This window comes from Erythrolamprus reginae, chromosome 9 (assembly GCF_031021105.1).
Source record: "Erythrolamprus reginae isolate rEryReg1 chromosome 9, rEryReg1.hap1, whole genome shotgun sequence".
NCBI lineage: Eukaryota > Metazoa > Chordata > Lepidosauria > Squamata > Dipsadidae > Erythrolamprus > Erythrolamprus reginae.
In genome coordinates, this window is record NC_091958.1 from 41,515,137 (window position 1) to 41,527,871 (window position 12,735).

The 12,735-nt window shown below is 50.0% G+C and overlaps 2 protein-coding genes across 2 annotated transcripts in view; one reads left to right on the plus strand and one right to left on the minus strand.

The window, feature by feature from the left end:
• Nucleotides 1–4,331, minus strand: part of LOC139172565 (interleukin-9 receptor-like) — a 14,122-nt gene extending 9,791 nt beyond the window's left edge. Inside the window, exons 1-4 of the mRNA XM_070761714.1 lie at nt 4,249–4,331; nt 3,756–3,855; nt 1,099–1,216; nt 1–54 (exon numbers count right to left, since the gene is read on the minus strand). The exon at nt 1–54 is cut by the window's left edge and continues 143 nt beyond it. Of these exons, the coding sequence (XP_070617815.1) occupies nt 1–54; nt 1,099–1,216; nt 3,756–3,834 (251 nt within the window). The 5' untranslated portion in view covers nt 3,835–3,855; nt 4,249–4,331. The remainder of the gene's footprint in view (nt 55–1,098; nt 1,217–3,755; nt 3,856–4,248) is intronic.
• A 3,336-nt stretch (nt 4,332–7,667) lies between these two features.
• Nucleotides 7,668–12,735, plus strand: part of PDPK1 (3-phosphoinositide dependent protein kinase 1) — a 35,887-nt gene continuing 30,819 nt past the window's right edge. The window contains exon 1 of the mRNA XM_070760965.1: nt 7,668–8,146. Coding sequence (XP_070617066.1) covers nt 8,123–8,146 — 24 coding nt within the window. The 5' untranslated portion in view covers nt 7,668–8,122. The remainder of the gene's footprint in view (nt 8,147–12,735) is intronic.

Here is a 12,735-nt window from a genome sequence, read left to right on the forward strand (position 1 = left end):
CTGCGAGGGGAGGCGGACAGGGGGCAGATGAGGTCACCAGAGAGCCCGAAGGTGCTGGAAGAAAGGGGGCCACCAGGCGTGAGTCTGCGCCCTGAGCATCCTGCATGGAAGGAAGGGCACAAGGCAGGGGCCCAAGCAGGAACTGCCCGGCAGCCAAGCGAAGGAAGGGGACGTTCAGGGCTCTGTTTTAGGAGAAGAGCCCCCTCCGGACAGGAATCCAAATCGTCATCTCTAGAAACTTTCTTTGGGCAAGGCAACCGCTGGCAACCGTTCGCTGCAAAAGTTTTGTGAGCTGTTCTTTGGTGAGGGTAAAGATCCCCCCCGCCAGCTGCCTGAGTGCCTCTACATGGGCTGGCAGACCCAGGCAGAGGTGGGCGGCTACTGTGAAATGGTGACATGTGCTTGCCCCCGCGGCTGAGTGCTGGCGGAGTCCAGTGCAATTACACTACTGCACCTGGGCAGGTAGCAGAATCATGAGTGGAGGCACAGGTGCACGCACATGGAAGCAAAAAAACCATGCCAAAACATGGGTGCACCCGCATCTCCATACCTGCCCAGGTGGGGGTGGCCCTGCTACCTGCCCAAGTGGGGGTGCCCCTGCTACCTGCCCATCTGGGGTGCCCCTGCTACCTGCCCATCTGGTGTGCCCCTGCTACCTGCCCAGGTAGGGGTGCCCCTGCTACCTGCCCATGTGGGGGTACCCCTGCTACCTGCCCATTTGGGGGTACCTCTGCTACCTGCCCATGTGGGGGTGCCCCTACTACCTGCCCATGTGGGGGTGCCCCTACTACCTGCCCATGTGGGGGTGTCCCTGCTACCTGCCCAAATGGGGTGCCCTTGCTACCTGCCCAGGTGGGTTGCCCCTGCTACCTGCCCAGGTGGGGTGCCCCTGCTTCTGCTGGGACAGCAATGCACCTGGCAGGTAATCCGGGGTAGGGCAGGAGGGGGGGAGGAGGGCCATTTTCTCCACGGCCCCAAGCAGCCTGTCCCCAAGGAGAAGGGCGGGAGCAGGCGAGTATATTTCCCTCCACTGTCAAATCCACACTAGCCCCCTGGTGCCCGAGTGGCCGCCTCCCTCCACCAAGCCCTGGGTCTTACTCAGAGAAATTGAGGTAGAAGATGGTCCCCTCTGGGGCCTGACTGCGGTGCCATCGGCAGAACACGCTGCGTCCCTGAAAACCGTAATTGTTGAGACACTCCACCCGGCGGGCAGCTCCTGGTAAGAGAGGGGAGCAACTGAGGATGGCAATTGTCCCACCTCCTGCTGCCCACTCCCTTTCACGACTCCCTTTCAAAGGGGGGCTGCTAAGATGGAATAGTGACGTGTGCTCGGAGTGCTAGCGGAGTCCAGCCCCTGTGTGTCCGCGTATGATTTTGTATTTGTATTTATTAGATTTGTATGCCGCCCCTCTCCGTAGACTCGGGGAGGCTCGCAGCAATGACAAAAGTAACAAATCTAATATTAAAGTTTAAAATAACAATTTTACATTAAAAAGCCTAAAAGCCCCAATATATATAAAAAGCATACACACAAATATCATACATACAGCTACATAGGCAAGGGGGGGGATGTCTCAGTTCCCCCATGCTGGATGACAGAGGTGGGTTTTAAGAAGTTTACGAAAGGCAAGGAGGGTGGGGGAAGTCCTGATCCCTCGGGGGGAGCTGGTTCCAGAGGGTCGGGGCCGCCACAGAGAAGGCTCTTCCCCTGGGTCCCGCCAGACGACATTGTTTAGTCGACGGGACCCAGGAGAAGGCCAACTCTGTGGGACCTAACCGGCCACTGGGATTCGTGCAGCAGAAGGCGGTCTCGCAGATATCCTGGTCCGGTGCCCTGAAGGGCTTTATAGGTCATAACCAACACTTTGAATTGTGACCGGAAACTGATCGGCAACCAATGCAGACTGCGGAGTGTTGGTGTAACATGGGCATATTTTGGAAAGCCCATGATTGCTCTCGCAGCTGCATTCTGCACGCTCTGAAGTTTCCAAACACTCTTCAAAGGTAGCCCCATGTAGAGAGCATTACAGTCGTCGAGCCTCGATTTTGCCCCCTGCCCAGGTGCACTAGTGTAATTGCACTGGACTCGGTCAGCACTCACAGCCACGGGGGGCGAGCGCACATCACCTTTCCACCTTAGCAGCCAACCTCTGGTCCCTTTACAGCAGTGGGTTAGCAATGCCACCAACAGCCAGTGACCCATTAGAGGAGGGCAGCGAAGCAGAAAATTTCTCTGCATCTCTTAACTGCCCTTGAGTGACCACCTGAGGGATGCAAAAAAGACGCGCTGTGTTCCTTCCCTGGACCAGCGATGGACATCTTGTTTGGTAGCGTATCTAAAACCAATAGCCATCCCGGAGAAGATGGGAACAGTGCCCAATGACCAAAAAAACAAGACAGCTAGAGGGGCTCCTGAGCAGAGTGGGTTCTGGAATTGGGTGGTGGGCCTTTCCAGACTGATCAGGGTCGTAAAGCTGCACTGCTTCTCTGGTCAAAAGAAACCCACCCACCCCTGCAATGGAGGTACCTCTAAACCAGAGGTCTCAAACCCCGGCCATTTTAAGACTTGTGGACTTCAACTTCAATTAAAGATTAAATTCAATTACTTTAATCATGCATCATAATGTACTCCGTCAGTGACTTCTTCACCTTTAACAACAACAACACAAGAGCACGTCATAGATACAAACTGGATGTGAATCGCTCCAAACCTGACTGCAGAAAATATGATTTCAGCAATAGAGTGGTCACCGCCTGAAACTCATTGCCTGACTCTGTTGTTGCTTCCCCCAACCCCAAAATCTTCAACCTTAGGTTATCTACAATTGACATCTCCCCTTTTCTAAGAGGTCTGTAAGGGGCGTGCATAAGTGCACTTATGTGCCTAATGTCCCTGTCCTACTGTCTTATTATCCTTTCCATTACTACGTTCTACTTATGTTATGTTATGTTAATATGTACTATAATACTATACTTGTTTAATAAACAAACAAACAAACAAACCCCCAAACAAACAAACAAACCCCCATAATTGCTCAGCCAGTTTTGGTGAGGTGAGGTGTTGAGCTTTGCTGGCTGAGGAATTCTGGGAGTTGAAGTCCACAAGTCTTAAAGTGGCTCGGGTTTGAGACCACTGCTCTATGCCCATCAGGAGTTGCAGAGGTGCAGTGCCCACTTTAACCTCCAGCTTTTCTCCAAACTGACCGGACAGGATTGTGGGGAGGAATATTTTCACACCTAAACCTTGAAGATTTGGATACCAATCTCCGTTAGCTCATCATCAGTCTGGGGTGACAGATCCCTTTATTTGTTTGCTTGTTTGACTTCTATGCTGCCCTTCTCAAAGCGACTCAGAGTGGTGTACAAATGCACACAAGATATATGAGAAATCTAATTATTTTAAAAAGACGTATACAAAATTAATTTAAAAAAATCTAAAACCCATTATGCAGTCATTCCCATTCATTCAATTCAATCATTCACAACAATCTCATCACTCTTGGCCCCCATGCCCGTCGGCAAAGGTGGGTCTTCAGAGCTTTACAAAAGACCAGGAGGGAGGAGATGGTATGTATCTCCGGAGGGAGTTCATTCCAGAGGGCCGGGGCCGCCACAAAGAAGGCTCTTCCCCTAGACATTGTTTGGCGGACGGGACCTGGAGAAGGCCGACTCTGTGGGACCTAACCAGCCGCTGGGAGGCAGAAGGCGGTCCCGTAGGTAGCCTATAAGCAGGTGCTCTTGCTGCTCCCTCCTACCTGTTTGCTCCTTTGCCAAGAGAAGGAAGAACCAAGCCCAGAGCTTCAAGCAGGCAGCTGTCCCACAGGCCTTTCCCATGCCCTCTGGAGTGCAAGGTGGCTGCAACACAGACGTAGCACCGACTTAGCTGGGAAGGGATTCTCAGAGGGGGAACTCACCCGGCCCCAAACCGGGTCTTGAATTCTCCTGTTGCGGATTCTGGGAACCGACGCCTGGGTGGATGGAGCCAATTAGGAAGTTACGACATAGATTAACAGAGTTGGAAGGGACCTTGCAGGTCATCTAGTCCAGCCTCCTGCCCAAGCAGACCCTACCCCATGGCAGGGAGGAAAAGGGAAGCAGGCAGCCACTTCTGGGAGTTGTGGAACAAGCCACTAGTGGAAACCAGGCAGAGGCAGAGGTGTGGCTTTTAACCGAGTCCAAGAGTGGTGGTGGGAGTGAAAAGGACTTTCTTTCTGACCCCTGGGAGCAATAAGGGCGCCCCTTCCTTACCCTCGGCTCTTCTGCCACTGCTCAGGGAGGTGCAGAGGTTCCTCTGAGGTTCTTTCCACTGAAAGCAAGATGCCCTTTGCCCAGCAGAGGGGAAGGTGGTCTCTAAAGACACCGACCTCTGGCAGCAAATTAATATCGTTCGATTTCAGCCTCGGAAACCATCTCTCAGATTGGGGAACTGATCTGGAGGGCCGGCAGATAAGTGTGGGCATGTGACAAGCCCCAACAAGATTAGAGAGTGTTGGCAATCAAACAATCCGCAGCTTCCTCTGACAACGATCCTAAAAGGGAGTTCGTCGGTCCAAATGGTCCCATGTGGGTGGGGGCCATTTGTAGCCCTTCAGTTCACACCCTTTTTCAGGCTGGAGACTCCCAGGCTGAGTTGATGCAATGCTGGATTGAAAACATGCATAGAACACATTACGTTCCCTAGGCAGACTATACTACAGCTTAGGGCAATAGAAGATTGACGGCAGAAAAAGACCTCCTGGTTCATCTAGTCTGCCCTTATACCATTTCCTGTATTTTATCTTAGGATGGATCTATGTTTATCCCAGGCATGTTTAAATTCAGTGACTGTGGATGTACCAACCACGTCTGCTGGAAGTTTGTTCCAAGCATCTACGACTCTTTCAGTCAAATCATATTTTCTCACGTTGCTTCTGATCTTTCCCCCAACTAACCTCAGATCGTGCCCCGTTGTTCTTGTGTTCCCTTTCTTATTAAAAACACTTCCCTCCTGAAACTTATTTAATCCTTTAACATATTTAAATGTTTCTATCATGTCCCCCCTTTCCCTTCTGTCTTCTTGAGTTCTTCTTGAGTTCTTCTTCTGTCTCTCTTCTTGAGTTCATTAAGTCTTTCCTGATCAGTTTTATGCTTAAGACCTCCCCCCATTTTTGTAGCCTGTCTTTAGACTCGTTCAATTTTATCAATCTCTGTTTGTAGGTGAGGTCTCCAGAACTGAACACAGTATTCCAAATGTGGTCTCACCAGCGCTCTATATAAGGGGATCACAATCTCCCTCTTCCTGCTTGTTATACCTCTAGCTATGGAGCCAAGCATTTTACTTGCTTTTCCTACTGCCCGACCGCACTGCTCACTCATTTTGAGACTGTCAGACATCACTACCCCTAAATACTTCTCTTCTGAAGTTTTTGCTAACACAGAACTGCCAATACAATACTCAGATTGAGGATTCCTTTTCCCCAAGTGCAATGGCCTGGTTTGGTTACTTTGGAAAGACTATGCCTGCTTACCCTTAATACAGTGTTTCCCAACCTTGGCAACTTGAAGATATTTGGACTTCAACTACCAGAATTCCCCAGCCAGCATTTGCTGGCTGGGGAATTCTGGGAGTTGAAGTCCAAATATCTTCAAGTTGCCAAGGTTGGGAAACACTGCCTTAACAGACCAAATGTAAACTGCCTTATCCTATTTCCCCCTAATATGAAATGTGAACCTATCCTCAGAGTGGTGATAGGCTCACTGTGCCTCTGAATTATAATGGTGCAATAGGCTGCCATCCACGTTTAGTCACCATTTCTGTGGATTACTGCAATGTGTTCTACACAGGGCTGCCCTTGAAGACATTATCCGTGTTTCCATCTTTATACCAAACCTGCAACTGGAACTTATCACATCACCTGTTCTGCCCTCCCTTCTTGTGAAATTGTGTACAGTATTTCCATCTGCTCGGGCCCTGTATTGACTCTGCTGACCCTATTTAGACTTTTCCCTTCAGCGAAGGGCCCTTCTGATGTGATGCCTTACACGAATTTTTTAAAAAAATTCTATATTGTGGGAACTGTGGGATGTGGGGGAGGGAGCGGATATTTGTTAACCTAATAAGTGTTATTGTCAGTCCTCATAAACCATATATGGCTTGTTGTTATGCCCTTTGGTAAAAGGGTACTACAAATAAACGTTAATATTAGGAAGCTTCAACTAGTTCAAAATAAAGCAGTGTACGCAGTTACGTGTGTCCACAATTTTGAGCATGTTACACTCTGGGAATTTCAGCAGCAGTCACCTTGATGATTCTGGCAATGGCCTCCAAAGCCCCCCACAGGCCTTATTGTTTTATACCAGTGATTTTCAACCTTTTTTGAGCCACGGCACATTTTTTACATTTACAAAATCCTGGGGCACACCACCAACCAAAATGACACCCTAAGACACTCTCCTCTCTTTTTCCATCCCTGTCTCCTCCCTCCCCTTGTGTGTGTGTGTGTATACACATTCTGAAACCCTTTCCAAAAACAGGTGAGGGCTGGGGTTTTTTCCTCTTATTCTTTGGGTGCTTTTTATCATATGCTTTAAATCAAGTCACTTCTCTCTCTCTTTTGTTTCTATCTCTTTCCTCTCATTCTCTCAATCATTTTCTCATTTCTCTTTTTTTCCTCCCTTTTTTGCTCATTTCTTTCTCTCTTCCTCTCCTTTTCTTTCTCTCTCTTGCTTTCTTTCTCTTTCTCTTTTCTCTCTTGCTTTCTCTCTCTCTCACACTATCAGTCTCTTTCCCTCTCTCTTGCTTACTTTCTCTCTCTCTCTCAGCAAAAAGTTGCGAGACCAAAACCTGAGCTTCCTTCTTCGCGGCACACCTGACCATGTCTCGCGGCACACTAGTGTGCCACAGCACACTGGTTGAAAAACACTTTTATACTATATGCTGTAAGCCAGGGGCCCTCAGGACAAGTTTGCAGCCCCCACCTCAATATCAAAGTTTAATGTTAGTGCGGCCCGAGTTTGATACGAAAGGCACTTTTCAGTGTTGTGTGCTGAGCTGAATGTGGTTTCTTCAGTCTTCTATATCTGCTGTATTATTATCATTTTCATTTTATTTACTGTATTTATTACTGATTTATTTTTTTCTTAGGAAGTTGTTAATTTATTTTTATTTTTCAACACAAAATAAGATGAAAAAATAAAGACATTTGATAACACTGGAATGTTTTTGTAAGAGCTTTTCTTGTGGAAAACCTGATGCGCCCAGCCTCACCCAGCCTCTACCTCCAGCGACCCCCGCGGAGAATTGAGTTTGAGACCCCTGCTGTAAGCCGCCCCGAGTCTCCGGAGAGAGGCGGCATACAAATCTAATCAACCAGTAAATCAATAAATTCGCCCTTCAGCAGCTGAGCTTGTGGGGCAGCGGACGCCGTTGACGACTGAACCGCCTTTCTGGGCCCACAGGCAGGAGGCCACGTGACACACCGGCTGGGCGGCGAAACGGGGCTTGCCAAGCAGGCCGAGCTATGGGAAGACAAGGGAGCCGAAGGCGGACGGGCCCTCGAGGCCTCGGAAGCCAACGGCAGGACGAGCGGATCCCGAAGCGCCGTTTGAGGGTGGCTTTGACGGGGATTCCGCTGCTGCAGGACTGACAATTGGCCACCAGGGGGCAGCAAAACCGGGCAGGACCCTGCGAAGAGGACCGGCGGAATGAATGGGGGAGAAGCGGCCCCTGGGCCTCCGCCGCTCCAGCCCTGCAGGCACCGGCTCTCTTCCGCGCTTCCTTCGCGGCCCGCCGGGGAGGCAGCTGCGCAAGCAGGACAGCAGCCACCTTCGCTCGGCTGGGACTCCCCCGAAGCGGTCGCCCCGCCCCCTACATCCGGGCCTCTTATCCAGCAGGCCCTGCGAAGGGCGGCTGCGTCACTCCGGGGGGGGGAGGGGTGGCGCGCAGAAAGCCTCGCGAGAGCGGCGGACGGGGCTCCCGCGCCCGGGGGGACAGCCAGTCTGGAAGCGCGCGGGGGGAAGTCCCGCCTCCCCGGGCGGAAGCGGGCATTGTTGTGGCTGACGTCACTGGCGGAGGACGCGGGCGTCCTGTTGGGTCGCGCTCCCGGTGGTGGCGCGGCGGAGGCGGCGGAGGGCCGGCGGGCCCATGGCCAGCGCTGGCAGCCCCCTGGTAGGCCTCGCGGCGGGGTCAGACTCCCTTCGAGCGCGGGAGGGTCCCTGGGCGCCGGCTGCCGGGTCGGGGTGGTAGTGGCGGCGGCGGCTGGGCCGGCGGCTCTCCCTCAGGCCCCGCCCGGGGTGCGGGGAGCGAAGGCCTCGCCGGCGGGGGAGCTTCTTCCGGCAGGATGGGGCAGAGCGGTGCTCGTCGGCTGGCCTGGGCCCCGCTTGCCTCGCTCTGTCCCCCCCTCCCGGGTCTCGGCCTGGTGTCGCCCGGCGTGCCCCTCGGCCGCCCGGCCTTGCTGGGCTCCAGGCGGGGCGACGGAGAGATCCGGTCTCGGTGCCTGGCGGGGTAGGAAGGGACGGGACGGGCCTCGGCGGCGACTGCAGGCACCAGGTCTCCAAAGGGCCTCGGTCCACGCCAGGAGCGGACGGGCCGGGGCGGGGGGATCCGGGGCTTCGTTGGGGCCTTTGTCGGAAGGCGACTGTCCGTGGAGAGACGGTGGGAAGGTGGCGTGTGCTCGCCGCCGGGCCTCTGGCTGACTTATCAGGGTGTCCAGCACACCTGGGAAACAGAGAAATCATGGAATTATCAGGGAAATCGGCGGTTCGGGAAATATCAGGAAATGTATTTATTATTTGTTAATTGGATATATATGCTGCCCCTCCGAGGGCGGCTCACAACATATCCAAACAATATACATATCTAAAAAATGCAATTAACATAGATAAAAAACTTTTAACATTTAAAATCGTCCATTCCCATTCACACAGCAAGACATACTACACTTGTCGGCCAGGGGTCTAGAGTCTAATGGCCCCAAGCCTGGCGGCACAGATAGGTTTTTAAACTTTTAAGGAAGGCAAGGAGGGTGGGGGCAGTGCAAATCTCTGGGGGGGGGCTGATTCCAGAGGGCCGGGGCCCCCACAGAGAAGGCTCTCCTCCTAGATCCCGCCAAGCGACATTGGCTAGTTTATCTGGGAATCTGTGAAAAAAAATGGAATAAATCAGGGGGGAAAAACAAACTCTATTAAAATGTTTAAAAGTCAGGGAAAAATCAAGCAAAAACGAGCATAACTGTGGTAACAACTTGCTTCCTCAGCTACTGCTATTTCTCCCTTGCTTACCCATTTGGTATGAGGCCATCTACAGCTGTGCCTTAACTAGATATCAAGTTACAGGGAATTATTAGGCAATTTCAAAATGCTGGACACCCTGGCTAGCAGAGTCCAGCACAGTTCTGCCACTGCACCTGGGCAGGTAGCGAAATTGCACATGGACACCGCAGGTGCGCCACTGGCACATCTTCGTATCCGTGCACAATTTAGCTACCTGCCCAGGTGCAGTGGCAGAATTGCGCTGGACTCCACCAGCACTCAGAGCCATGTGGCGAGCACATGTCACCGTTCCACCTTAGCAGCCCACTTCTGGTCTCAGGCGCTTTGTAGCCTCTTCTTTAAAAAACAAAACAAAAAGGGGGGCCGGGGAACCATCTGGAAGTTTGGGAACTGGAGCCCCGAGTGGTGGATCAAGAAACTCAGAGGGAGCCGATTGAGCCCAAACGAAATTCACAAGTTTCGATGTAGCGTTGGAATTTGGCAAAGTCGTGGCCTCTTGAGTGCTGCTGTGGTAACCCAGAGTCCCATTGCTGTCATTTCCAATGCTATTTGCTAGGAATGTCATTGGGGGAGTTGGTCAGGAATCACTCCTGCTCCCCCTACTCTCCCCCACCACCTATGGTCATTCTGTTTAGGTAAGAGAATGATAACGCACAGGTTGATGGCAGCCCAGATTTGTGGTGCAAGAGGGTGCTCTGGAGTATAGTGGGGGAGTAATGGTTGGGACAAGGGCATGAGTAATGAAATGTCTCTGAAATGATGACCCAAGAGGTCACCAGTTTTTTTGTTCATTTGTATGTTTATTCAATTTTTTATGCCGACCTTCTCCTTAAACTCAGGGTGGCTTACAACATGTTAGCAAGAGCAGTTTTTAACAGAGCCAGCCTATTGCCCCCACAATCCAGCTCCTCATTTTACCCACCTTAGAAGGATGGAAGGCTGAGTCAACCTTGAGCCGGTGGTGAGATTTGAACCGCTGACTTACAGATCTAGCAGTCAGCTTTAGTGGCCTGCAGTACTGCACTCTACCCACTGCGCCACCTTCAGCTCAGTTGTCTATTTGTTGTAAATATGATCACTCCTGATTTTTCTCATGAGCGTTACTTTTGCGCAACCTCGTTTGGGACAGAAAGCAGTAAAGGCAGCCCTGGACTTACAACCACAATTGAGCCCCAAATTTATGTTGTTAAGTGGGACGTTTGTTTAAGTGAGTTTTCACCATTTTACAACCTTTTTTTTTGCCACAGTTGTTAAATGAATAGCTGTAGCTGAAAAGCCAGTTACTAAGTGAATCTGGCTTTCCCATTGACTTTGTTGGTCAGAAGGTCAGCAGAGGGGGGGGGTGTCACATGACTCTGGGACACAGCAACGGTCAGCAATACAAGCCTGTTGCCAAGCACCTGAATTTTGATCACATGATTATAGGCACGCTGCAAAGATCATAATTGAAAAAGGGTCATGTCACATTTTTCAATGCTGTTGTAACTTTGAATGGTTATTAAGCAAACGGTTATAAGTCAAGGACTGCCTGTACTGTAATTCTTGGGAAGTCAGAAGCCCTTGTTTCTTTACTGGTCCTCAGTTAGGCATATTACCGTGTCACTGAAGTGGGGAGCAGAGGAGGCAACAAGGAAGGGTTAACTCAGCTTCCTCTGGCTAGAGAAGTGTTTCCCAACCTTGGCAACTTGAAGATATCTGGACTTCAACTCCCAGAATTCCCCAGCCAGCGAATGCTGGGAGTTGAAGTCCAGATATCTTCAAGTTGCCAAGGTTGGGAAACAGTGGACTAGAGAGTAGGGCTTACACTTGTTGTCATTTGGTGAGGGCTAGGTCCTTAGTTGCATGCATTATCTTTCCCTGAAAAACAATTCCATCTAGTTATTCATTTAATTGATAGTGCTATAGTAGATAATAGCTTAACATTAATTACCAAAAACAAGCATTTCCTGCAGGTGACAGTAACAACTCTCTTAAGATCAAATTTCATTTTAGGGTACCTGAAAGTTTTTGGCAATTTTTTTTATTACGGTGTGGGGTTCACAGCACGCTTGTCAGTATGGAGCAAATGAAGGCCGTCTTTGCAAATGCCGTTATGTTTTTCCAGTCATATTTCATGGAAGGAAATAATTCTGACCACTTTGCTTCTGTACAAATGTCATATCAGGTAATCCCATATGATGGGCCTTCTTTGATTGAATAGACAGTAATTCTCCCAAACAATTGCTTAGTTTTAGCCACTGAAATGCATTTCTTTACCCATCTACCAATAGAGGGAGACTTTAAATATCTCCCTAGTTCAGTCCACGTTCCTGCCTCAATAGATGCACTTGTTTCTTAACTCCTGGATATGTCTAGCTTATATCAGCCGCCCCGAGTCTTCGGGGAAGGGCGGCATACAAATGTAATAAATAATAATAATAAATAATATCAGCTGTTGTCTTGGATGTTGAAGGATGCGAAAGGATTTTTAAAATGCCGTCTCCTGTGCCCTATGAGATTGGGAGTAAACTTTGCGAATGAAATGAGGGTCTGGCGTTAACATCAAATGATTGTGGTGAGAGACGGGACATTCTCTTATCAATAGGAACTCTTACTTTGACAACTTATGGCTGAGGTTAGCATCACTAGAAAAGCTGTTTCCAAGAGGGAGCATTGATTGGAATCTGCTTAATTCCAAAGGAGCTATTGTCAGTGCATGTGAATCTATGAAATCTCATGAAAGGAAACAGAGAATGCCAGAGGGGAAATGAGAGCCATACACCTGAATGGCATGCATAAGGAAGCCTGAGAGAGAGAGTGACTCATCACTCTGGACAAATGGCCCTGAGTGATGAAGCCCAAGGGGCCCTGTCTAGTCAGACTTTCGTTCTTCCACCCTTCCAGTGTGACTTATCGAAATACAAGGAGTTCTTGTGCTGCCCTAAGATTCCTTCTCCACCATGGTTCAGACTTTAGTCATGTTCAATGCTCTGTCTTCCTTGTGCCCAGATGCCAAGATGGTCTCTCCCATTGATTCTGGTAGTTCCTGGCTCAACAAATTGATTTGACAGGTCATTATGGAAGTCTTTTCTCCCTTTGATTAATACTGTAAAACCAGAAATATCCAGGGTGGGGCGATTCCACCCTGAGAAGGTTATATTGCTTACCACTGTAGAACCAAATTCGTTGACTGCAACATCTGCAAATGGGCTAATGAGACCTCTCATCTTTCCAGTCTTCTAGAAATTCTCTGGATATGGAGTCTGTTCTTTCAGGTTGACGGCTGAAGTGATCTGTTGTTTGTCGTTTTATGTCTTGCTGCTGTAGAGATTAGAAACTTGTGGAAGTCACTAAGAGGTCAGTCTTTGATCTTCCCATCTTTCTTGAACCCCTCAGCTGTCCACTTGCCAATGGGGTTGTGGAGAACTTGTTTCCCCTTCACACATTTGTTTTAAAGGATCCTGGATGGTAGCTTTCAAGGCACCTCGTCCCCCTTTTTTCACTGCA